The following is a 26,896-nucleotide window of genomic DNA, read 5'->3' as shown; positions in this document are numbered from 1 at the left end:
GTGTTTCGGATCTCTAGGTTCGTGGATCCGCCTTTCAAGTCTGAGCTCAAATAGGTCTCTAGGTTCGTGGTTCCGAACCCTTTCAAGACTAAGCCAATACCTCGGAGAATGGATCTCCTCCGAAGGTTTCATCTCTTCTAAAAGCAAGGGTTAACCTCCTCAGACACCTGTATGATCTGAGCCTCCTCGGACGAGCTTGCTGGACTCTCTTTAGACATATATGCTTGATGGGTTTTCCTTGACCCAATTTGTTGGCCTTTTTGTGTACCTGTTCAATATAATTCACTTGGGCCCATTTGGCAATAATTTCTCTAAGCTCACCAATTTTTGGGTTTTTCGATTAGGCTTCGATTGGGGCCAATCAATTTAGTGGGCTCAAGTTAACGCCTCTTACATTTTGCCCCTTGCATGTATGGGAAATTTTGAATTCTCGAACATGCATATTTTCCTTTCTTCGGCCATGCTTCGCATCATTCCCTCAGGAATATTTTGTCTTCATGTGACTTTTGGATAAGATTGATGACTCATCATAATTTATAGATAAGATTGTCAACTAATATTGATAAGAAGGAATCTTTTATCTTTATGCCATGTTTGACAAACACACTTTTATGCCTTTAATTTATTCTCTCAATGAAAAAACAAAATTTGAATATTCAATACTCCACCTACCAAGAATGATTAAGAATTAAATTATTCTCCCCAGGAAATGGCCAGACCCTTTTTTTTTTTTATTTCTTTTTATTCCTTGGAAATAAATAAAAGTCTAAGCTTGACTTTTTGCTTTGCTTCTTTTTTTTATTCTGCAAAAGTCCAAATCAAAAGACCTCCGTTTATATATGTATATATAGTAGTTACAAAGACCCGTGCAAGGCACGAGCTATTATTACAGTATATTTAAGTTTTATATTTTAATAATTTTTTAAAAATAAAAATATTATTTTATAAAATTAAATAGAATAAATGATTAGATATATGATAGAATTATATAAATTATATTATAAATTATAACAAGAAAAAAATATAAGAAATTCTATCATTTTAATATAATTATATTCTTTTCTTTTTCAGTAAGACTAAGTGTGAAGATATAAAGATAAACAAAATAAAACATACATTTTAGTATAAAAGAGATAAGATAATTCTCTATCTAAAAAAAAACTAAACTAATAAAGAAGTAGAAGAGAATACATACATATATATATATGTATATATATATATATAAATGACCCATTTTATTAATAAATAAATCATACTCGCATAATAAATGATCAATTTATTAATAAATAAATTCTTAAGTTAATTAACAATTTTTAATAATGTGAAAAATATCTTTCAAACAATCATTTTATTAATAAATAAAGCATTAAGTCAATTAACAGTTTTTAATGATATGAAAAATATTTTTCAATAAAAATTTTTGATAATTTATTATTGCGTAGGAGAGTAGTTATTTTTTTTTCTTCTTCTAATTATTGGGTTAAATTAAAATTTATAACAAACGATAGTTGTAATTTGTATTATTATAGGACTAATTCATATTTTAAACAAACATTATAGGTGTATTTGTAATTTGTTAAAAAATAAAAGATTTATGTTTTACAATTCACTAGAATGTTTGCATATATATATATGAGAAAACCTTCATTCAAATTATTACACCATTAATAAATTATACAAAATAAAATGGCAAAATAAGAAATTCCCAAACAATCTAAGGGCAAAATAGACAACCCAAAACAAACCTTCACAACCAAAGCAACCAAAATTTCTAATATAATTTTTAAAATGCCACCACTCAAATTATTTTACCAACCAACTAAAAAACAAAATAATAATTTTAAAATAAGCTAAGGACGAAATAGGAAAAGAAATGACAAGTCATAGGAAAAAAAAAGCTTTATATATATATATATATATATAGATATGCATATCTCTCTTAGAATATCTGAGGGACCCAACCAAAAGACAAAGACCTTGTCCTTATCTTTTTTTTTTTTTTTTTTTTTTTAATTGTAAAATGTCCATCTCCAATCCTTTGAAAACACCTTTTATTTATTCTTTATTTTTTATTTTTGTGTGAGATACCAGATTCAAAGGACCCAAAAGATTTCAATTTCTTCTTCCATACAACGTCAATCAACCAACTCTTTGACGGAAGTATATCCATTGTTGGTGTGTCGTTATCCCTTGCCAAAGCTCTGTTACAGCACCGGTCTTCTTAGCATTTTCCAGTACTCCATCACACAAAATATTATCTTTAGATTTATCCCTTCTTTGTGAGAGCCAATTGCGGCCCTGCCTGTGCATGCGACCAGCCAGCTCGCACGGCCGGTGCGCTTTTCGTCTGTCACTTGCAGACTCACCACTACTTGCAGTCGCGACTGACCAGCGCCGACCATGCCACCTACTTAACACAGCGTTGGTCTACCCAGCTGCTTCGCCAATTTGGGATTGTTGACTTTGACGTTTGCTCACTCCGGCGCCGTTCATGTCGTTATGTTATCCCTTAGCTTGTCTTCATTCAATTGGCTTCATCTTCTCGATTGTCCTAAATCTGTGAGTGAGCTCTATATATATATATATATATATATATATGTGTATGGGCTTTGATTTTCTTTCAACTAATTCCATTCCCTTCGTTGTTTCAGATTTGTAAAAACCCTACTCTATTGATCTTTGGGCTTCAAGATCTAGGTGAATCTTTGCTTAAAGCCCTCTTCCTTTTTCTTATTACATTTCCGTTTTTCTAATGAACTTAATACTCTGATGAACTCTGAATATGTGAACTTCGGTGGAAATTTTATTTGGATCTTAAATCCTGTAATTTTTTGTCCTGAAATAACTAGTGTTCCTTGTTGAATCTTGGACCTGTGTCGATAATCTTGACATACATAGAGGCTTGATGTTGAAAATGAAGGATTGGTGTTGAGAGAGAATGCAATCATGATTTGAACATTGTAGCTTTACGTCAGCTTGAGAGGAACTGACTTGGAGAGACAAAGCATTGATGGTTATTGTTGCATTTTCATGAACTTGCTCGGAAGAATAGAATTATTGTAACATAAGTTGTTCATTACTATTGTTGATGTCACCTTTATTTCGATAATGCTTGAATATTGTTTATCTCGTTTGTCGGTTTTACTATTTGAAGCAAATGAATTCTTGCACGAAATCCATGACCCCAGGGCCCTTAGAACCCGCACTAACGAGAGCAAAGGTTGTCCCTTGGAAGTCTGAATGGAAGCAAAACTGTCTCTCAAGAGTCCGAAAGTAGCACACACCCTACTTCGGCAAAAAAGATCCCTTCTGGTAGGCAACTAAGTCTTGAGGGCTATTCTTCGGAAGTCCAAGTAGGGCACACACTCTACTTCAATAAAATAAAAAATCCTTGAAGCTCACACTCATGGAAGTGAGGTCTATTCTTTGAAAGTCTATGTGGAAGCACACACTCTACTTCAGCAAGAAAGATCCTCGAAGCTCGCACTGATGAAAATAAGAGTTGTCCCTCGAAAGTCCAAATGGAAGCAAGGGCTATCCCTCGAAAGTCCGAGTGGGAGCACATTTCCTTTTTCGACAATAAAAATCCTCGAAACCAGTACTAATGGAAGCAAGGGTTGTCCCTCAGAAGTCTGGGTGGAAGCACACTCCTTTCTTTGGCAAGAAAGATCCTTTCTGGCTGGAAACCAAGTCTACTACTTCTTCTTCTTCGAGGGGCAACAAAAATTGAAAACTGTCTCAAGCAACGTAACATAATGAAGATACACAATATAGAGAAAATAAACTTCTAGCGGAGATACACAATATGGAGGAAATAAATTTCTTCATAACATAAGAAAGATAGATAAAACTTCTTGGACAATGCAGTAAATATAAATTGTAAATGTCATAGATAGAATTCCTTTACGAAATGTTGACCTTTGTCCCTAGAGTTGCGAGGTCATTTGGAAAGCTTTCACCAGTTACTTGAGTTGTGGCTTTGGTCCATCTTCCATACATTTCTGGAGCCATTTTGGCCTTTAACATTATGTCCTCATTGGGAGGTTCTTCCTTCAACTAGGGACCAGCTATGGGAGAAACGGATCCTCCACACCTTCATAAGTAATACACCGTCTTGCCTCATTCTCAAACCTTTATCATCTTCCAAGGGACAAGAGTACTTTTGGACAAAGAGGAAAGTTGGGACATTGGCTGTTTGCTTGACTCGACCTTTGGTTTGTCATCCGAGTAACAAGGCTCAGATGTACCAAAAAGTCTTTCTGAAGCCTCTATAGTCACTATCTCATTTCCCAACTTAGCTTTGACACATTGATGATAACTTGAGGCACGGCACCAAACTTGTGCATCCAAGCCCTCCCAAAATAATATGATTGTTTGTCTTAGAGTCAAAGATATGAAACCTAGTGGCCGAGCGAATCACCCCTATGACCAAATCAACTGTCACATACCCCAGAGCAACTCCCTCGTCTCCTCCGAAACCCGTGATGACTACTGGTTGTTCCACGATGTGGTTTTTGAAAATCCTTGCATTCTCTAGAGTTGGCCGGGTTATGATACTGATGGAAGCTCTGCTATCTAGCAAAGCCCTCTTGAACTCAACCTCATTGATGTGAGGGCTCACATAGAGTGGTCGGTTGTGTGGAAAATGGTACTTTCGATCTACCTCAGAAAAGATTATAGCACCAGCCTGCTCCCTTGCTTTCCTTAGAATAGATCCCTCAATTGTCACACCTCTCTCATGGTGTGCCTCGGCAATGTTGATAATGGACTTGGTAATTTCAATTCTCGCTTCCCCAGAAAACCCAAGCTGATTGAAGAACTGTTTGAACTTGATATTATCCTGGAGAGTCTCTGCATAGTGATCTAGATCTTTCTCTATACTTGGCGGATCATAGTTAACTAACTCCTCAGTCTCATTGAAGTAAAATGGCATATAAACATGATGCTTTCTTCTTGGATTGAAGGATGCTTCGTAACCAACTCTTCCTTCTGGATTGAAAAGTTCACTATAAGAAACTTCCTCACCTTTTGGCTCAAAAGTGTCTTCGAAACAGTGTTCTTCATCTTCTAGCTCAAGGGCGTCTTCGAGGGAGTGCTCTTCATCCTCTGGATTGAGGGCATATTCAAGCAAGTGCTTCTCATCCTCCGGCTCGAGGGCGTTTTCGAGGGAGTGCTCCCCATCCTCCGAGTTTTCAATTGTTTTAATCATTGGCCTGTTATACGCCATCATAGCCACGTTTTCTAGGATATCCTAGAGCCCTTGTTCTTTGAAACTTAGCTCATCTGCTTCAACTTTCTTTCTAAAGATCTTATTAAGTGTCCGATACTTTTCTGTAGGATGTCCTAGTGATTAGTGGAAAACACAATAACTAGGGCCCTTGCGATCCTTCTTCGGTAAAAGCTCTTCGATATGAGGCAACTTCAATTCCCCGTCCATCACCCATTCTTTGACTAAGGCCTTCACCTTCTCAATACTACACGAAAAACAAGTGTTAGCTTTGCAGCTATTCCTCTTCTGCCCTCTGAATCCCTCCCTCTGCAACTTTCAGGTAGAAGACGCAGAAGTCGCAGTGACAGAAGGTCCTCGAGATGATTTGAAGTTGGTTTTATAAGTAGTCTCAAATTCGGTCACCTGAGACTAAGGTATGTTGATGTTCCGAGATGCTTCAATTAGTGCCGAGAAGGTGGGTAGCTTGTGATTAACAATACACATCTTGTACCCGTTCAATGCCCCTTCAACACAGATTTGGACCAAGTAACTTTCCTCCACAGCCTCGTGACAGTCCACGGCTTTGTTTTGGAACCTCTTCACATATTCGAGAATGTCTTCACTCTCCCGCTGCTTTTCCTTATAAAAGGTAAGTATGGTCACTTTCTCAGCCACTTAAAAGAATTTAGAGTGGCATTTGTTGACCATCTCCTTCCAACTTCGGATAGAGTTTGGGGCCAAGTTAACTGTGATAACCCTGCCCCGTATTATGCTAATTGATCCTTATTATGAATGTGATTATGTCTTTGATATGATTCTGAGTGCCATTCATATGAATATATGTGATTTTGAATTTAAATTGAAGGCCATATCGGCCACAGAAACCGAAATTGACTACGCCATTGTGATCGGCGTAATTTTTAGAGCCTACGGTGAAATTTAATTAAAAATTGATTCGGATCAAATTAAATTGATGAAATAGTGCTCAATTAATTAGTGCTAATGGAATTTGATTAAGAGGGGCTATATAAGGGCCATTATACACCCACACCCCTTAAGTTTTGAGCTCAAAATCAGATTTTATACTTTAGTGAGAGAGTGAGACCGGCTCTAGAGAGAGAAAGGGGGAGAATTGTGCAATTTTGGCTCAAGGCTTGAGAATTGGAAGCTAAACTCAAAGAACTTGAGTGTTTGAAACTCCTAAGTGAGTAATCAACCCTTAATTCATGAGTTTGAGTTGTGATTTTGTGAATTAAAGATTAAATAATAAGTTAGATCATGAATAGAATTGATTAGTTGTGATTGAAGTCCATGTGTTCATGCATGAAGAGAATTGCTATGAAATTACATAATCTAGCATGTAATATGTGAATTAAGCTGTTGGATCATACATGCAAGCATGATTTGGATGAGTTTTATGTGTGTAGGCATCACTTGAGCCATTTGAAATGGAATTAGAGTTAAAAGATTACATGCATGTTTGATTAATGAAGACATGGAGATAATATGAAGTTGAGTACACATGTTTTGAAACTATGAAAAGAAATGTTGGTTAATTTGAGAATTTGATCACGGTTTTGAACAATTAGTCCCAAATCTCCTATGCTCTCATGCTATGTATGCATTTCTCATGTTTTTGGTACCTAAATTCGAGCTTTGGAGCCTTTGAATATCAAGTTTGAGCCTCAAGAACAATTCTAGATTTTTCAGAATTTGTCATGTCCGCTCGAGTAGGGAAAGCGCCGCTCGAGTGGGAAATACGAGCTCCCAGAAGTTTTGCAGACATGGGTGTCCGCTCGAGTGGGGAGATTCACGCTCGAGCGGGGAGCCATGTAGTGGGACTTTCAGCTCGAGCGTCCGAATTCACGCTCGAGCGTAAAAATGAGGCAACCAGTACTTTTGCAGACCATGAGGGTCCGCTTGAGCAGCGGAACCCACGCTCGAACGGGGACCCCTATTTCAGAAATTTTGTAAAGGTGTTTTGTGTTTCATTTTCTGTTCTCTTTTATTTCTGAACACTCTTAGGCATGCATTAAGCATTGTAAATGAGTTAAAAGGATAAGAACGAAGCCTAAGAGGAATATATGAATTAAGAACGGAATGAATCGTTTGTGATCCATTATGTTCATGAAATGTATAGGGTCAAGCACGAAGGCAAATCCACCGGCAGATCACTGTGAGTAATATCTTAATAAAGATATCTGAGGTATGTTATTTGTCCAATTGCTTACTTTCATATAAGTCTTGTAAGTTTGTTACATTGAATTGGGGACAAATATTTGTTATGCCATATGATTGGGCCAAAGGCCGTTGGATACAATTGACTGGGCCAAAAGCCGTCTGACACGAATGACAGTCTGACATGAATGATAGTTTGACACGAATGATAGTCTGACATATGAATGATTGGGCCAAAGGCCGTCTAACACGAATGATACTCTGACATATGAATGATTGGGCCAAAGGCCGTCTGACATGAATGATAGATTGGTATGAATGAGTGGGCCGAAAGCCGTCGGATATGAACGATTGGGCCGAAGGCCGTTAGATCTGAACGATTGGGCCGAAGGCCGTTAGATATGAATGATTGGGCCAAAGGCCGTCGGATACGAATGATTGTGCCAAAAGGCCGTTAGACATGAATGGATGTGCCAAAGGCCGTCGGGTATGAGTTAATTGGGCCCGAGGCCATTTAATACGTCTAGAACTTTAGTCGGTTGATACATTAAATAGAAACATGAATTGGGCCCAAGGCCGTCTGATGTAACTGTTTCAAAGATTGTTCATGTATCTTCCTTATTTGATATTATTCAATGGGCATTCGCTCACGCTCATTCATGTCTATGTAGGTGAGCCAAGGGACGTCCAAACCCAGCCTCGGTGAAATATATGAGAAACAGTCAAGGTTTTGGAGAGTCAGCCCAAACGTCTCACGCACGAGACTTGTCTTTGCCTCTTTTGTTCTTTTGATATAGTTTTGTTATATTGGAGAAAACATCGGATTACCTTTGTATATAAATCTTGGATTTGACTGACTTAGACTTGAATGATCCTGTGTATGTACAGAACTTTGTGTTATTATCCCTTTGATGTGAGCTATTAACAGGTATATATATATGGATTGTTATGATGTACCATTGTAGACACCCCATTTTTGACTGACCTTAAGACTCAGACATCATCGATTGAGTGCTCGGTGATTGCGTATGTTGTGCTCGTTTCGAGGTTTCGGAGTTCTTCGCTGGGAGCCTCACCTCCAGACCTCGGGACTCTTGTACTTTGACCCGGTCTACGGACCAAGTCTTGTTTTCTCTTCCCGGAGGGAGGGAGAGGTCTTGTAGACCACCTCTCAGTGGTCGTGGGCTACTTTTCGTGGTCGTAGGCCATAGTTCCCGTTTGGAGACTAGTTTCTGATTTTCGGAGCCGTTGGCCGCGCGCCTCGGCTCGGGACCGCTTAACATTCTCCATTTGGCACGGTTTTTGGAACACACCTTGTTTCTTCTGTCTAGAGGGACACTGTGGCCCGGGAGACCACTTTTGTGGTCGCACACCACTTTCGGTGCTCAGCAGCCAGTTTTCGAGGCACCCGACTGCGCGCTTTGCCTCCCAAACTCTCGTTTTGCATCCATGTTGGTTCATTTTTGGCATGAACTTGTTTTCCTTGTTTGGGAGGTGGTAAAATGGTGGGAGACCACCTTTTCTCCTTGGAGACCACTTTTCCCCGCCAGTCGGTTTTTCTTGTCGGGAAACTGGTCTCCTTGGTCTTTGGACCACATTTACTGGTCTCCCACCACACCATTGGCTTTCTTTCAGTGTGGAGACCACCAATTACCCTTGGAGACCACTTTTTTTCTGGGAGACCACTTAGGGTGGTCGGCCGACCACTAAAAGTAGCTGGTCAACCACCTATTCTGGTCGGCCCCTTTCCTCTTATTTTGTCTATTTGAGTGGGTGCCAGCTGTGCCAGCTGGAAAGCACAGACTGTATCCTCCATACACGTCTTGAGCCTTGTTTTTTAGCTTCTTGAAGAAGCTTTGGCCTTGTTTGTCTATAAGAGAGGCCCTCCCCCTCCTTGAACCAGGTTCAAATTTTTCTCTAAGGCAAAACAATACATATCTCTCTATATCTCTATATGTTGACTCATAAGGTGCATTGTTCTTGACCCTTTTACACTACACCTCATAGCCATACACTTCCACCATTGATTTGAGGTTCTTGGAGGTTGTTTTGAGAGGTTAAAGAGCTGGTTTTTGATCCTAAAGTTTGCTAGTTTTGCTGAGCTTCAAGGGTAATCACTTTTCCCTCTTTTAAGCATTATTTTGATCCTTCTCTTAGCCTCATTTGCATGCTTATTTGAGCTTTGTTGTCAACTGAAAAAAGGTTCATATTTAAGTGATTTTTATGTTTTTTTAAGGCTCTTTTGGTGTTGGGGGTCATCTACCCTCTTGCATGCTCTATTTAGCCTTGTTTTGAGTCATGCCATGAGACCTTTGTATTGAACTTCACTTGGCCCTTTAGCCACTGAAATCCAGCAGATTTTCAATGGTTGGCATGTGGTTTTCAGGGCCAAAATCAGAGAGGGGTGACCCTCTTTCTTTTGGCCTTGTTTGCTTGCATTTTTGGCTTTCCAAGGGAGCATATATTTCCACACTTCCTAGCCTTGGTTCAAGCCCTTTTTAGTGACTTTTAGGACCTTCCTAGACTCTGTCTATGGCTTGTTTGGTTACCTTTTGTTTGCCTCTTGCATATGTAGAACAATCCCTTGCATAGCCTATCAAAGTAACACCTCATTCTTGCATGTATTGGTCATGTTTTAGTGGATTTTTGGCCATCATTTGGCATGCCATGATTCTATTTTTGGCTGGTTTGGTAGCCTCTCATATGCTTCATATGCTTGTAGTGTAAATCATGGTTTATTAGCTTGAAATGCATGATGTTTTGGCCCTCTATTCTAGCATATTTTGGCTATGATCCAAACTGATTTTGTTCATATTTTGGGCTGCCTTAGCTCTTTTTTGAGGCCTCTTGGTCGAATGATGCTTTCCATGCATGCTTGTAGTGTAATAGCCTTGCCTAGCTTTGAGTTTTTGAAGTCCCTTGCATGCTTAACTTGAGGTATTTGCATGTTTTGGCATTATGAGGAATGTTATTTTAGAGCTTATTTCTTGGCCATATTCTCATGTTTGTCACCCTTTCAATGTGCTTGAGAGTTGCATCATTATACCCCATTTATGAGCTCTTGCATGAGCTTCATTTTTTAGCCTTTCAAGCCATCATCCCAACTCATTTTGCTACTGTTTTGGGTCTGCATAAGGTCTGTTTGGGGTTGATTTCATCATTTGAGCATCGCTTTGCATGTCTATAGTGTAATGCACTTCACTAGTTTCAATGCTTGAGCCATTCAACATGTGTTGTGTGAGTTGTTTGCATGATTCGGAGTCATTTTGGAGTCATGTTATATGTCATTTCAGAGCTGGAATATATGCCGTTGTACTCCATGTTTAGTCCTTTCAATGCATGTGCAAAGTTGTGTTTTTGTGCCTTGGGCTTAGGTCCTTGCATTGTGTATGCTAGCATGAGTTTTAGAGTCTTGTTTTCATCATGTTTGGCCATTGATTTGGGTGTGGCTGAGGCCCACTCATTTTGGTATAAGTCCATTTTTGCATTGAGTATGCCATTGTATTCCATAGCATTGAGTATGCCACATTGTCGCATGATTGATCATTGCATTGTGCATGCCTTGTTCATCTCATTGTGTATGTTAGTTCTTAGGTGCATTGTGTATGCTAAGTACCATGTGCATTGAGTATGCCATTGTTAGTTCATAGCATTGTGTATGCTAGTTGCATGTTTGCATGACATCCTTTGCATGTTTACATCACTTAGTTGCATAGCATTTAGGTTGCATACTTAAAGTCGCATTGTGCATGCCATTGTTTGTTGCATTGTGTTCAGAATAGGAGTTAGTCCGAACACGAAAAATAAGGGACGTTTCGTACTCAAAGTGACGAAACGTGCCTTGATTCCCGATCGCCGACACTCTTGATTACCCATGACAGAGTTGTTGGCTTTAGGTGCTTGTATGTACATTCATTTCACATTGAGTCATGCAATTCGACTCCTCGGCCATCATGCATCGAAATGCATGATTGGTGGCCCGAGGGTCGAGGACTACACTCCCTAGAGCTTATGCAATGACGGGAAGAGTGGTCATGCACACATGTGTTGCGAATACTTTGCCATCTCTCTCTCTTGCCTTCTGCTGCAGAAAAACCAGAAACTAGGAAAGGAAACTGGTCAGCCGACCAGATTTACTGGCTAGCCGACTACTTTTTTTGGTTTCCACCACAAAAGGTGGTCGGCAGGTGGTCTCCCATGCCTATAAGCTGGTCGGCAGCCCTCCCACAGATTCCCAGGGTGGAGTTTCATCTCTCTGGAGCTTTGTGCAAGTTTCTGAGATCAATTGCAAACAAAGGCAAGCCGAGGCATCGCGATGGATTTCCCGACAAGGCGACTCGAGCATGCATGCATCCTTCATCATTCAAGGCAGAGCTGAGCCAGTCCACATTCATGTAGTTTGCATGCTAGTTTAATTGCTTACTTAGTTAGTTTGTTAATTAATTAGAGTTGTGTAATAATTAGCTGTAATTTGTTATTCATTTTGGTTGTGTAATACCTAGCTTAATTAGATTAGCTTAGATTAGCTAGTTGGTGTTGTATTATTTATTCGAACCCTCCATCGAGAGGGCCAACTGTTGTAATAAGTGTGCGTGTGTGTGATGCATGTCTTCCAACTCCACGTCTTTCTCCCTTTTATTTACGATGGTTAGTTTTAGGGCATGTTTCAATTAGCATCCTTATGCTTCGCATGTTTGCATTCATTCATCTGTTTTGCATGCACCGGGCTCGGCGCATCATACTAACTGCATTGTATTTCAATTCCGAGTTGAATACATGTTATCTGTAACATCTCATATGCCATGTTAGAATAGCCGAGCCTATCATAGTTTCATTTTTCATGTGTTGCATTAACCATCTTAACATGAACTAGGATCATGCATTGATTACTAACTAGTTTTTGTTTTGTCTTGGAGTACTCGGTGAGTGTTTGTGCTTTAGCATCCTTGCATGTGTGTGAGTGACTGCCATGATAGCATGCTTGCCATGAGGCTAACTGCTTATGTGATATACATGTCTGAATGCCTGTGGGTGAAGGTCGGATTATTTGAATTGGAACAATTCATTGATTGCGAGTTTTAAGCCCACTTGAGAGTGGCAAATCACCATGTTTTCTAAGCCCACTTGAGGGTGGCAAAATCCGCATTTTAGCCTACTTACGAGTAGCAAACCGTTTTCAAAAACAAACATGAGATGTTTTGTTCCAACTTAGACGATCCAGTCTATACTTGTATGCTGTGCGCATCACGTAGCAATTCTAGGCTAATAAACCGGAATAAGAGCACATATATTTTCAAAAACAATATATCATGTTTAGTAGTGGCCGATCTTTCATTGCATGACCTTCCTCAATCGTACCTAAGTTCCCGAGCCGAGGTAACTTTGGTGATGACGGACATGTGGCCTTAGGCACGAGTCAGGGTTTCCTAAATTTTTCAAAATAAAATATTTAGGTGGGGACTCTGTATCTGGCAAAGCAGTCCATGTTTGGCACTTCTTTCTAAAAATCAATTTTTCAAAATGATTTGCCGGATTTGGACTCTTTGGTGATTTATCAATCTCGTATTGTACTTTGCGAGATCAGATTTTGAACCATGACATGGAGTCCGAACTATAGTAAGCCCAGATGAACAAAATGAGATTTTCTCGGGACATTCGGGAATGTCTACAGCCATGTAAGCACAGCTCTATGGACAAAAGTTTTAAATTTGCTTCCGTTGGGCCCCTTTACTCTGATGAGATACGTCTTGTTTGGTTTGAGGCCGTAGGTAATCCCTTGATTACTGGCCGGTTATGTCCTTAACCCATAGGGGCGGGTTCAGGTCATGACATTAACGTACGAACTATATGCTCGGTCAGTGAGGGACTTGGAGAATTCTCTCAATTGGAAGACATGATTTGAACCACGAACCCCTAGAGTCTCGATGAACTGAACAAAATGTTCTCGAGCATTTCCTTGTTTGCCATTGAATTTGATGAACTTCGACACTGTGTACCCCTTCGGGTATTGATAACTCAACATCTCAATAGGGTATGGTGGCTTGACATTCAGATCGGGCAAAGAGGGTAAAGTTCTCTTGCTCCGTTTGAGATCAAACATAGCTCGCACATTAGCAAGAGTGAGAAACTGTTAAGGGAGAGAACTTGGTGATGGTATTCCTGGAACTTGGCTTGTGGACTCAAAGATCGAGCCTGGAGCGACTTAGCCATTTGGGTGTTGAGAATTCACCATCGGTGAAGACACATGACGATATTGGCCATTGGCACCTATAGGCGAGCCATTTGGTGATGGGACATTGAATTGAGCCCCATAAAGTCCATTGCACTCCGCGACTATATTAGGTTGGGCTTCCAAACTGGGCGTCAGAGCCAAAGGATACCCGCTCTGTATGTGGGTAGCATGTACCGTCGGTGGAACGAAATTAGGTATAGGTAGAGCTCCATTTTGTGTAAACATGCCCCTGGAATTTGCTTGAACGCCAACTGTTATCGGAGAGCCATTCATTGTGCCAGAACCTACCCTGGTCACCATCAGATCATGGCTTGGCCCAGCATGGAGCCCGAGCGCAAGCAAGCTACTACCATCTACCGTGGTCAAAACATGTGTTGCTGCTGTTGTGTTGCTGTGAGCCATGAGCTGGTCGTGGCCTACTTCTCCTTAGTTTGCAGCTTGGAAATTAAAAACCCAGTTGAAGATGGTTGAAAATCTGAGACTCTAAAGTGGTTCATGGGTTTACAATCTGGAAAGAACTCAAGAGTTTTGAAGACAAAATCTATACAAAATTTGTTCAACCATAAAGGTTTGTACAAAATCTGTTCAAGATAAATTTTTTCGGCCTTTTGTTTGGTTTTGTTTTTTTTTTTTCAAAAGAATCAACTCAAAATATTGGGTAACAGTGCGTAACGGGCTGTTATGGCCATTATGCCACAGTTATGGCCACTACGGTCGACACACCTGCGAATCTCAATAACACCGCAAAAGCATAGGTAACACATAGTGTCTACCGTCGTAACCATTACGTAACAGACGCATTTTGAAACATTAATTACAACTAACAACTTCTCAGTTTGTGATGAAAATGTGTTGTAAATGGGAATGGTGTAGAGATTGGTGGTTTATATAGAGAGCTTCTAGATATCTCAAGGTGTTGGCCTAGGTAGGAGGAAGAGCCCCTTTTGGTAACAAGGTCCATGTGGTTTTTGTTTTCGAAAGTTATTAAAGTTTGAAGATCAATAGGTTCCAAATTGTTGTCTCCTAAGCCAGTGTTTCTCGGATAACTATGTCACCTTATCTGAGCAAATGAACTATCCATGTTGGTTTCATTATACACAAGGTGGTGCATCTTGCTTGTCCAATTGTGTGTGAACTTGATTTTATAATGCCAAACAACATTATACCATAATTTAGAAAAATTACGTTATTTGAGAGAGAGAGAGAGAGAGAGAGAGAGAGAGAACACCAAGAGAGCAACCATGTCCTTGGTGGAAAGGCCAAAAGCATTGAATCTAGATATGAGTTCATTAAGGTTGGAAGTAAGAGGAGGAAAAATTTTATTGGCAATGGCTAGGTTCGCCGTCTTGGCATCTCTTCATCCTAGTTTCACATTGCAACTAGGCCCTCCAAGTTTTTGTGATTTTTGTAGCATGAATTATAAAAGATATGTTGATGATTGGTAAACCTCAAGAGAAAACGTAATTAGTACTTCTATACGTTGGATGGAATGACGTATTTTATTTAATTATTTATTAGTGCTCACAATAACAACAGAGTCTCTTGCAACAATGGCTAATATGTCAGCACAAGAAACTACACCGAGGTAAGGAAACTCCATCGTAGTCTTTATATTGTCAATAACATCAAATCCCCTGATAGAGTTAACATTCGGGAATGTTGTCTTCTCCCCCATGAAAGAAGATGTGTCATCGAGGAGGATTAATCCATCACATCCCTTGAACAGCCACCAAAACACATTTAGACAATTATGGTCTAAGGATAAATAATCTTAGCCATCGAAACAAAACATTGAACAATATTTAGGCGTCATAGATACCAATCCTTTATGGTCAAGAATTCATGATTAGATGCTAACATCCATATTTTGAACACTTAGAATGTTGGGAAAACGTATTATGTCACATAGAAAATTAGCTATGCAGTTTCTAGAAAATGAAGAAGAAAATATAATTACATTAACGAAGCAGTTGTGAAAGAATAAGCAAAGAAGAGAGTAACCCATCCTGGCATCTTTTGATATTGCAGATCACACAACAAATTTCACAGTGGTGAAGAGTTGTGGAAAATATTTGGAGTAGAAAGTAGGAGAAAGTTGAGCTGAAGAGCTTCCCATGAAAAGCACAGGGAAAGCCAAAGTCACAAAGGCCTTGAAAGAAGAAAAAAATGACGCCATTCTTGTGTATTAAAACTCAAGTAATTTACGAAGAGGTGTGTTATGAACAAATGGTGTAGAAAAGGGGTAGTATATATAGAAAGCTTCTAGTATGACATATCTCAAGGTGTTGGCCTCTAGCAAGTTCCATAAACTAACATTGTGTAACATTTCTATGTTTAACAATAAACAAATTAGGGATTGAATTGATTGATAAGCACATACTACTTTTGAAAACATGTGTTGCAAATAAAAAAAATGAATCATGGTTTGTCTACTAATCTAACATTAAAAATATATTATTTTGAACGATTTTGTGGAGAGAGATTGTGTACCTGAGTTGGAGAAAAGAACCTAAGAGAAATGAGGGCAAGGGTTTGACAATGTTGATTCAAGTAAGAAGAGAAAAGGGAAAAAAACATCGACAGACAAAAATTGTATTTAAAATTAAAAAAAATTTAAAAAAAAAAAACTATTTAAAAACATGTGGTAATTATAGCCATAAAATTATTTGCCAAATACACCAAATTCTTACTTTCAAATTACGAACAAGATAGAGATGAAAATAAATAATGAAGTCTTCATTCAATCATGAAGTGACATATTATGTGTTGTTTATGTTATATTATGCAATGATTGGATTAAATAATCTTTGTAACTAAACAACGTGCAACGAAAAAGTAATATTCAACAGTAAAGGATCTCTTGCTTTCTCTCAAAACTATAAGATTTGGTCAGCCGATTCATCTTGTACACACTTTTTTTAATGTTGTGGTTCATGAATTTGGATAGAGATTTGAAAAGAAAAATGGAAAAGATAAGTGAAATCGTAATAAAATATAATTAACCAAGGTGTGCACGGGTTAGAGTGGTGTGGGTTGAAGTGAAAATATCAATTGGATCGCCTATGGTGGTTTGTGTATTTTTCCCAGCCCAACTGTCGTTCAAATGTAGATGAGTAAATCAATTAGATTTTATATGTAGTTTTGACTGGACAGTTTGGCGGATGCAACAAACACAGCTTTAAATAAAGCAACAAAATCAAATAATGGTTTAAATATTCAACAAAATTTTATAAACACATTAAGGTGTTCGAAATCAAGACTTTTGGTTTGGGAAATAATATATTTATCACTTAAACAACACATATTAGAATCCATGACCCCGGGGCCCTTAGAATCCGCACTAATGAGAGCAAAGGTTGTCCCTCAGAAGTCTGAACGGAAGCAAAACTATCTCTCAAGAGTCCGAAAGTAGCACACACCCTACTTCAGCAAGAAAGATCCCTTCTGGTAGGCAACCGAGTCTTGAGGGCTATTCTTTGGAAGTCTAAGTGTGGCAGACACTCTACTTCAATATAAGAAAAAATCCTTGAAGCTCGCACTGATGGAAACAAGAGTTGTCCCTCGAAAGTCCAAATGGAAGCAAGGGCTATCCCTCGAAAGTCCGAGTGAGAGTACATTTCTTTTTTTGACAATAAAGATCCTCGAAACCCGCACTAATGGAAGCAAGGATTGTCCCTCGGAAGTCTGGGTGGAAGCACACTCCTTTCTTTGGCAAGAAATATCCTTTCTAGTTGGCAACCGAGTCTACTACTTCTTCTTCTTCGTGGGGCAACAAAAATTGAAAACTGTCTCAAGCAACGTAACATAATCAAGATACACAATATAGAGAAAATAAACTTCTAATGGGGATACACAATATGGAGGAAATAAATTTCTTCATAACATAAGAAAGATAGATAAAACTTCTTGGACAATGTAGTAAATATAAATTGTAAATGTCATAGATGGAATTCTTTTATGGAATGTTGACCTTTGTCCCTAGAGTTGCGAGGTCATTTGGAAAGCTTTCACCAGTTACTTGAGTTGTGGCTTTGGTCCATCTTCCATACATTTCTGGACCCATTTTGGGCTTTAACACTATGTCCTTGTCGGGAGATTCTTCCTTTAACTAGGGGCCAGCTATGGGAGAAACGGATCCCCCACACCTTCATAAGTAATACACTGTCTTGCCTCCTTCTCAAACCTTTATCATCTTCCAAGGGACAAGAGTGCTTTTGGACAAAGAAGAAAGCTGGGACAATGGCTGTTTGCTTGACTCGACCTTTGGTTTGTCATCCGAGTAACAAGGCTCAGATGTACCAAAAAGTCTTTCTGAAGCCTCTATAGCCACTATCTCATTTCTCAACTTAGCTTTGACAAATTAATGATAACTTGAAGGCACAGCACCATACTTGTGTATCCAAATCCTCCCTAAGATAGTATGATAGTTTGTCTTAGAGTCAAAGATATGAAACCTAGTGGCCGAGCGAATCACCCCTACGACCAAATCAATAGTCACATATCCCAAAGCAACTGTCTCTTCTCCTCCGGAACCCCGTGATGACTACTGGTTGTTTCACGATGTGGTTTTCGAAAATCCTTGCCTTCTCTAGAGTTGCCCGGGTTATGATACTGATAGAAGCTCCGCTATCTAGCAAAGCCCTCTAGAACTCAACCTCATTGATGTAAACAGTCACGTAGAATGGTCAGTTGTGTGGAAAAGGGTACTTTCGATCTACCTCAGAAAAGATTATAGCACCAGTCTACTCCCTTGCTTTCCTTGGAATAGATCCCTCAACTGTCACACCTCTCTCATGGTGTGCCTCGGCAGTGTTGATAATGGACTTGGTAATTTCAGTTCTCGCTTCCCCAGAAAGCCCAAGCTGATTGAAGAATTGTTTGAACTTGATGTTATCTTGGAGAGTCTTTGCATAGTGATCTAGATCTTTCTCTATACTTGGCGGATCATAGTTAACCAACTCCTCAGTCTCATTGAAGTAGGATGGCATACAAACATGATGTTTTCTTCTTGGATTGAAGGATGCTTCGTAACCAACTCTTCCTTCTGGATTAAAAGGTTCACTATAAGAAACTTCCTCACCTTTTGGCTCAAAAGTGTCTTCGAAACAGTGTTCTTCATCTTCTAGCTCAAGGGCGTCTTCAAGGGAGTGCTCTTGATCTTCTGGCTTGAGGGCATCTTCAAGAAAGTGTTTCTCATCCTCCAGCTCGAGGGCGTCTTCGAGGGAGTGCTCCCCATCCTCTTAGTTTTCAATTGTTTCAATCATTGGCCTGTCATACGCCATCATAGCCACGTTTTCTAGGATATCCTAGACCCCTTGTTCTTTGAAACTTAGCGCATTTGCTTCAACTTTCTTTCTAAAGATCTTCTTAAGTGTCCGACACTTTTCTGTAGGATGTCCTAGTGATTGGTGGAAAACACAATAATTAAGGCCCTTGGGATCCTTCTTCGGTAAAAGCTCTTCGATATAAGGCAACTTCAATTCCCCATCTGTCACCCATTCTTTGACTAAGGCCTTCACCTTCTCAATACTACACGAAAAACAAGTGTTAGCTTTGCAGCTCTTCCTCTTCTACCCTCTTAATCCCCCCCCGGTAACTTTCGAGTAGAAGACAAGATGATTTGAAGTTGGTTTTATAACTAGTTTCAAATCCGATCTCTTAAGACTGAGGTATGTTGATGTTCCGAGATGCTTCAATTAGTGCCGAGAAGGTGGGTAGCTTGTGATTAACAATAAGCATCTTGTACCCGTTCAATGCCCCTCCAACACAGATTTGGACCAAGTAGTTTTCTCCACAACCTCGTGACAGTCCATGGCTTTGTCTTGGAACCGCTTCACATATTGGAGAATGTCTTCACTCTCCCGCTGCTTTTCCTTATACAAGGTAAGTATGGTCACTTTCTCAGCCAATTAAAAGAATTTAGCATGGCATTTGGTTACTATCTCCTTCCAACTTTGGATAGAGTTTGAGGTCAAGTTAACATACCAACTATATGCTCAGTCGGTGAGGGACTTGGAGAATTCTCTTAATTGGAGGACATGATTTGAATCATGAACCCCAGAGTCTCGATGAACTGAACAACATGTTCTAGAGCATTTCCTTGTTTGCCATCAAATTTGATGAACTTCGAACTGTGTACCCCTTCAGGTATAGATAACTCAATATCTCGATAGGGTATGGTGGCTTAACATTCGGATCGGGAAAAGAGGGTAAAGCTCTCTTGCCCCGTTTGAGATCAAACATAGCTCGCACATCGGCGAGCGTGAGAAACTGTTAAGGGAGAGAACTTGATGATTGTATTCCTAGAACTTGGCTCGTGGACTCGAAGATCGAGCCTGGAGCGACTTGGCCATTTGGGTGTTGAGAATTCACCATTGGTGAAGACACATGACGATATTGGCCACTGGCACCTATGGACAAGCCATTTGGTAATGGGACATCGAATTGGGTCCCTTAAAGTCCATTGCACTCCACGACTATACTAGGTTGGGCTTACAAACTCGGCGTCAGAGCCAAAGGAGACCTACTCTGTATGTAGGTAGCATGTACCGTCGGTGGAATGAAATTAGGTGCAAGTAGAGCTCCATGTTGTGTAAACATGCCCCTGGAATTTGCTTGAACACCAACTGCTATCGGAGAGCCATTCATTGTGCCAGAACCTGCCTTGGTCACCATCAGATCACGGCTTGGCCCAGCATGGAGCCCAGGCGTAAGCAAGCTACTACCATGTACCGTGGTCTAAACATGTGTTGCTGTTGTTGTGTTGCTGTGAGCCACGGGCTGGCCCTGGCCTACTTCTCCTTAGTTTGCAGGTTGGAAATCAAAAACTCAGTTGAAGATGGTTGAAAATCTGAGACTTTAAAGTGGTTCACGGGTTTATAGTCTAGAAAGAACTCAAGAGTTTTGAAGACAAAATCTATACAAAATCTGTTCAACCATAAAGGTATGTACAAAATATGTTCAATATATATTTTTTCAATCTTTTGCTTTGTTTTGTTTTGTCTCTTTTTTTTTTTTTTTTTTTTTTTAAGAATCAACTCAAAACATTTTTAACGGTACGTAACGGGCTGTTATGGCCGCTATGGTCGACACACCTGCAAATCTTAATCACATTGCAAAAGCAGGGGTAACGCGTGGTGTCTACCGCTGCAACCATTACATAACAGCCGCAACCATTACGTAACGCCGCATTTTGAAACATTGATTACAACTAACAACTTCTCAGTTTGTGATGAAAATGTGTTGTAAATGAGAATCGTGTAGAGATTGGTGGTTTATATAGAGAGCTTCTAGAGATCTCAAGGTGTTGGCCTAGGTAGGAGGAAGAGCCCTTTTTGGTAACAAGGTTCATGTAGTTTTTGTTTTCGAAAGTTATTAAAGTTTGAAGATCAATAGGTTCCAAATTGTTGTCTCCTAAGCCAGTGTTTCTCGGACAACTGTGTCACCTTATTTGAGCAAATGAACTATCCATGTTGGTTTCATTATACACAAGGTGGTGCATCTGCTTGTCCAATTGTGTGTGAACTTGATTTTATAATGCCAAACAACATTATACCATAATTTAGAAAAATTACGTTATTTGAGAGAGAGAGAGAGAGAGAGAGAACACCAAGAGAGCAACCATGTCCTTGGTGGAAAGGCCAAAAGCATCAAATCTAGATATGAGTTCATTAAGGTTAGGAGTAGGAGGAGGAAAAAACGTATTGGCAACGACTAGGCTCGCCGTCATGGCATATCTTCGTCCTTGTTTCACATTGCAACTAGGCCCTCCAAGTTGTTGTGATTTTTGTAGCATGAATTATAAAAGATATGTTGATGATTGGTAAACCTCAAGAGAAAACATAATTAGTACTTCTATACGTTGGATGGAATGACGTATTTTATTTAATTATTTATTAGTACTCACAATAACAACAGAGTCTCTTGCAACAATGGCTAATATGTCAGCACAAGAAACTACACCAGGGTATGGAAACTCCATCGTAGTCTTTATATTGTCAATAACATCAAATCCCCTGACAGAGTTAACATTTAGGAATGCTGTCTTCTCCCCTAGAAAAGAAGACGTGTCATTGAGGAGGATTAATCCATCACATCCCTTGAACAGCCACCAAAACACATTTTGACAATTATGGTCTAAGGATATACAATCTTAGCCATCGAAACAAAACATTGAACAATATTTAGGCGTCATAGATACTAATCCTTTATGGTAAAAAATTCATGATTAGATGCTTACATCTATATTTTGAACACTTAGAATGCAAGGAAAACGTATTATGTCACATAGAAAATTAGTTATGCAGTTTGTAGAAAATGAAGAAGAAAGTAGAATTACATTAACGAAGCAGTTGTGAAAGAATAAGCGACGAAGAGAGTAACCCATCCTGGCATCTTTTGATATTGCAGATCACACAACAGATTTCACAATGGCGAAAAGTTGCGGAAAATATTTGGAGTAGAAAGTAGAAGAAAGTTGAGCTGAAGAGCTTCCCATGAAAAGCACAAGGAAAGCCAAAGTCACAAAGGCCTTGAAAGAAGAAGAAAATGACGCCATTCTTGTGTATTAAAACTCAAGTAATTTACGAAGAGGTGTGTTATGAACAAATGGTGTAGAAAAGGGAAAGTATATATAGAAAGCTTCTAGTATGACATATCTCAAGGTGTTGGCCTCTAGCAAGTTCCATGAACTAACATTGCGTAGCATTTCTATGTTTAACAATAAACAAATTAGGGATTGAATTGATTGATAAGCCCATATTACTTTTGAAAACATGTGTTGCAAATTAAAAAAAAAAATGAATCATGGTTTTTCTAATAATCTAACATTAAAAATATATTATTTTGAACGATTTTGTGGAGAGAGATTGTGTAACTGAGTTGGAGAAAAGAATCTAAGAGAAATGAGGGCAAGGGTTTGACAATGTTGATTCAAGTAAAAAGCGAGAAGGAAAAAAAAAACATCGACAGACAAAAATTGTATTTAAAATAAAAAAAAAATTAAATAAAAAAAACTATTTAAAAACATGTGGTAGTTATAGCCATAAAATTATTTGTCCAATACACCAAATTCTCACTTTTAAATTATGAACAAGATAGAGATGAAAATAAATAATGAAATCTTCGTTCAATCATGAAGTGACATATTATGTGTTGTTTATGTTATATTATGCAATGATTGGATTAAATAATCTTTGTAACTAAACAACGTGGAAGGAAAAAGTAATATTCAACAACAGAGAATCTCTTGCTTCCTCTCAAAACTCTATGATTTGGTTAGCCGATTCATCTTGTACACTTTTTTTAATGTTGTTGTTCATGAATTTGGATAGAGATTTGAAAAGAAAAATGAAAAAGTGAAATCGTAATGAAATATAATTACGTAAGGTGTGCACGGGTTAGAGTGGTGTGGGTTGAAGTGAAAATATCCGTTGGATGACCTGTCTCTCACTCATCTCTCTCTCACCACCCATTTTCTCTACCACATTCACCACTACTACAAATGCCATTCCACTACTACCACTGTTGTCACTCCACCTCTACAACTATCATTACTACCACCATCGCTACCACTCCACTACCACCACCACTACTACCATTACCTCTCCTCCACCACCGTTACTCTATCTCCTCTACCACTACCACAACTTCACCACTTATCTCCTTCACCATCACTACCACCACCACTATCACATCTTATCTACCACCTTCACCACTACTGCCACTTCCTATCTTCTACCACAAAAAATTAGTTCTTGATTTTTAGTAACAAAAAAAAAAAAGGGTTGCAAAAAAATATTTTTCATTGACCACAAAAAATTAATTTTATTTTAATGGAAAATATTATCCCTACTTCTATCAAATTAAAGAAAAAAAATTTATTCAATAAAATAAATATGAAACAAATAAATTTTCAACCTTACTAAATGAAAAAAAAAATTCATTAACTATAAAAAAATTATTTTAATAAAAAATATTTTTTTTGACTACGACATCCTTCGTTGCAAAAAAAAAAAAAATCATTTTATTATTCAAATATTCATTTGTAATGAAAAAAAAAATCCAAAAAAATTTCCGTTCCCCCCTCCCCTTTTTCCATTCCCGCTCGGGTTCCCCCACCCCAAACCCAAAATCCCCAATCTCAAAAATCCCTAATCTCTTCCCCCCCTCTCCATTCCCGCTCGGGTTTCCCCCCACCCCAAACCCAAAATCCCCAATCTCAAAATCCCTAATCTTTCTTACGTCTCTCTCTCTCTCTCTCTCTCTCTCTCTCTCTCTCTCTCTCCGTCTCAATTTGTTTCAGATGCTGATTCGGATGATTCACGGTCGAGGAGGAAGAGGAAGAGCAAGAGTTCTAGGCATAGAAGTAGGAAATCGGAATCAGTCGGTGATAGTGAATCGGATGAGTTGAATCAGGGTGCTGATGCTTGATCGTCATGTATGTTCACTGCTTTCCTTTCATTGTTTATTTCTTTTGTATTTTTTGTCATTTGGATGTAGGAGGAATATCAATATGCTTCTATGTTTGATAAAGTTGAGCGTATTACATGCATAAATTTGTTTTTAGGGTTGTTTGATTTGTGAACTTTTCATCTTTGATTATTTTGCTCCGTCCATTTTGTGTTTTAGTATGTGAAATAGTTTTGTTTTTCGTTTTTCTGGGCAGAACAATTCAGATGGAAAACAAATGAAATTATCCAGATCAAGAGTTGAAAATGGTGGCTCAAACTCAAAGTCAAAAATGGAATCAAATTCAGGGCAAGGAAACATGGCAGTTGAGAAGCATACAAAGCCAAGTGAGCAGCCTAATAAGCAAGATTATATCCATGTGAGAACAAGAAGAGGTCAAGCTACTGATAGCCACAGTTTAGCAGAGAGAGTAATTTCTCTTCAGAGTTGTTGGAATTTCTATTTATCATTTGTTGAATTTATTTGTAGCTTTCTGTTTGCAGATTGAAACTTGTTGTTTGTCAGGCTAGGAGAGAAAAGATCGGTGAGAGGATGAAGATTTTGCAAGACTTGGTTCCTGGATGTAATAAGGTAATCAAAATCATTTGTCTATTTTCGTTAAATAAAATAGACACAAAAAATAATATTTTAGTCATGAAACTCAATAATGTAGGTGTATAAAAAAATGTCTAAAATACTTATTTCCATTGAATTTAATGACTAATGTACACTTTTCTAACAATTTTACTTAACAAAAATAAATAAATAGTTTAGATTGAAAATAAATCAAAATATTGAGGTTTGAATTGATAAGATTAAAAATTCAGAATTTATTTTGTTAAAAGGCTTAAATCTTAAGGGTTTTTTTGTAATGATCCTAACTTTTTTTTTTTAAAAAAAAAAAATTAAAAACTTTTCATGTTCAAGCCTCACTAGACTAGACAGATCTAAAAACTAATATATATATATATATTGGGAAAAAAATCCACTAAAAAAAAATTAAAAAGCTAGGGGTTTTTTTATATAAAAAAAAAATCCACTGAAAATTTACTTTTTAGATTCCTTTAAATTAGACAGACTTGAAATAAAATAAAATAAAAAAGTTTGAAAGTAAAAATTAGAACTTTTTATAACAAAGATACTCCCCAATTTGACTATTCCTCTCATAGCTTCTAAGTCACTTTTCTTCTTTGCAGGTTCCTCATGTTACTCGTACTGATTATCAACTGATTGATATTTCTGAAGATGGTTTTGTAAGTAATTTCGTGTGAACATCTTGAATATTTCTGTATCCAATGGATCTCACTGGATTAATTATTGGTAGATAAAAATGCCATGTAATTTAATTGGGTTGCTATAGACATTTGGAAATTTAGACTTGTTATTATTCTATTGACAAGAGATGATGTTGGCAGCAATATTTTGTATTTGTAATTTTAGCCATGGGTAATTTCCGCTGTTTTATTAGTACTTTGTGTCCAGCCAAGAACTATCCATGTCTCTTTGTTAGAAATGTGTAAGATTTTATGTTATTCAGAACTTAATAAGTTTGGATGTAGTAACTTCCATTTTCAGATCCAGCTTTAGGCTTTGCCTGTTAGGGGTTGCCACAATTTTTGAATTGTAAACCAAATAAACTTTGATCTGCAGGTGAGTCTTTTGATTAAGAATGGTAACACCAAGGATGACTTGAAGCTTCCCACCGATGAAAGTCTGCTCAGCCAGGTACACAAATGTTCTGCATTCTTCAAAATGCAACCTGTGCACTCTAAATATATTTTGAAATATTAGTAAGATGAATACATTGTATTTCAATATTGTTTTGCATAATTTAGAAGCATTGTTACGTCAATGATATCTTGATTTTTAAGTTATTGAATAAATGACTTTTTAATTTTAATTACTCTAGTGTTATCTCATTTTTTGTCCATTATCTTTGAATAAACTATTTTTATATTTGGCACACAACAAAATTAAAAAAAAATAAAAATAAAATATGTGTCCCAGGCATATTGTGTTCTGTATTTTTAAAAAATCATTGAGTCGATATGTTTGTGTCATGTACGGATTGTGTCATTCGTCTTTGTCTTTGTGCATTGAAAATTTAATGCTGCCCTTCAATAGTCCACAATTAATATTATGTTCTTTACTTTATATTTATTTGTCTGTGCTTTGTGTGTTCAGATTAAAGATGGGTTTGCTGAAGGGAAAGACCTTATTGTGTTAGTTATGTGTGTTATGGGGGAAGAACAGATCAATGCCCTCAAGGACATTGGCCCAAAGAACTAAAATTCTTGGGGTCTCTTGTATAATGTCTACGCACATATTATTTATATAAATGATCTAATAATTGGATTAAAACCACCCTAAAATTAAGAGACTCTTTTCACTTAATTCGTCTGTTACTCATCAGATAATGCTTTGGATTTACTAACACCCACGAAATTACAATCGATTGTCTATCTGATCCCTAGATTTGCTTCTATTCCAAGGTAAACAAAGCTTCTGATTTTTGAAATCCGATTCACAAGCACTCTATTTTCTTGACTTTCTTGTTTTTTTTATTATTGTTTGTTTAGTGTTAGATTGGATGGCTGAAGGGAGAGTTCAATCTCGTTATGTGAAGCTGACCAAAGATCGAGGGCCTTTGGAGGATATTAAGCCTGAAGAAAAACATTTAATTTCGATTTATGTTATTTTGAATTATGAACAAAATCATAAATTTAAACATTAAATATGTATTATGAAACATTATGTAGTGGGATAATTTTGTTGATGTGTAATTATGAATGGAAGAATGTTTTATTATGAAGAAATTGTTATTTTTA

At 38.0% G+C, this 26,896-nt stretch overlaps 1 protein-coding gene across 7 annotated transcripts; it reads left to right on the top strand.

Moving 5' to 3' along the window:
* The first annotated feature begins 2,064 nt into the window (after positions 1 to 2,064).
* Positions 2,065 to 26,896, top strand: LOC114317443 (eukaryotic translation initiation factor 5A-4). 7 transcript variants are annotated; one of them, XM_082877366.1, is made up of 7 exons: positions 2,065 to 2,559; positions 2,652 to 2,697; positions 24,286 to 24,498; positions 24,594 to 24,659; positions 25,265 to 25,321; positions 25,719 to 25,793; positions 26,253 to 26,896. In XM_082877366.1, exons 3-7 carry the CDS (start codon positions 24,307 to 24,309, stop codon positions 26,355 to 26,357), a joined length of 495 nt encoding a protein of 164 aa, XP_082733492.1. In that variant the 5' UTR covers positions 2,065 to 2,559; positions 2,652 to 2,697; positions 24,286 to 24,306; the 3' UTR covers positions 26,358 to 26,896. The 7 variants fall into 7 exon arrangements, 6 of the variants coding, with proteins under 6 accessions (XP_082733492.1, XP_082733500.1, XP_082733483.1 ...); XM_082877374.1 differs by having other exon boundaries at positions 2,082 to 2,559; positions 24,286 to 24,447; positions 24,572 to 24,659; positions 26,253 to 26,560; XM_082877357.1 differs by lacking the exons at positions 2,065 to 2,559; positions 2,652 to 2,697 and adding an exon at positions 22,534 to 24,057.

The sequence above is a fragment of the Camellia sinensis genome, chromosome 1 (assembly GCF_055761805.1).
Source record: "Camellia sinensis isolate YWXY chromosome 1, ASM5576180v1, whole genome shotgun sequence".
Classification (NCBI taxonomy): Eukaryota; Viridiplantae; Streptophyta; class Magnoliopsida; order Ericales; family Theaceae; genus Camellia; species Camellia sinensis.
Note: the sequence above shows the minus strand (reverse complement) of the source record. Positions and strands in the feature narration are given on the sequence as shown.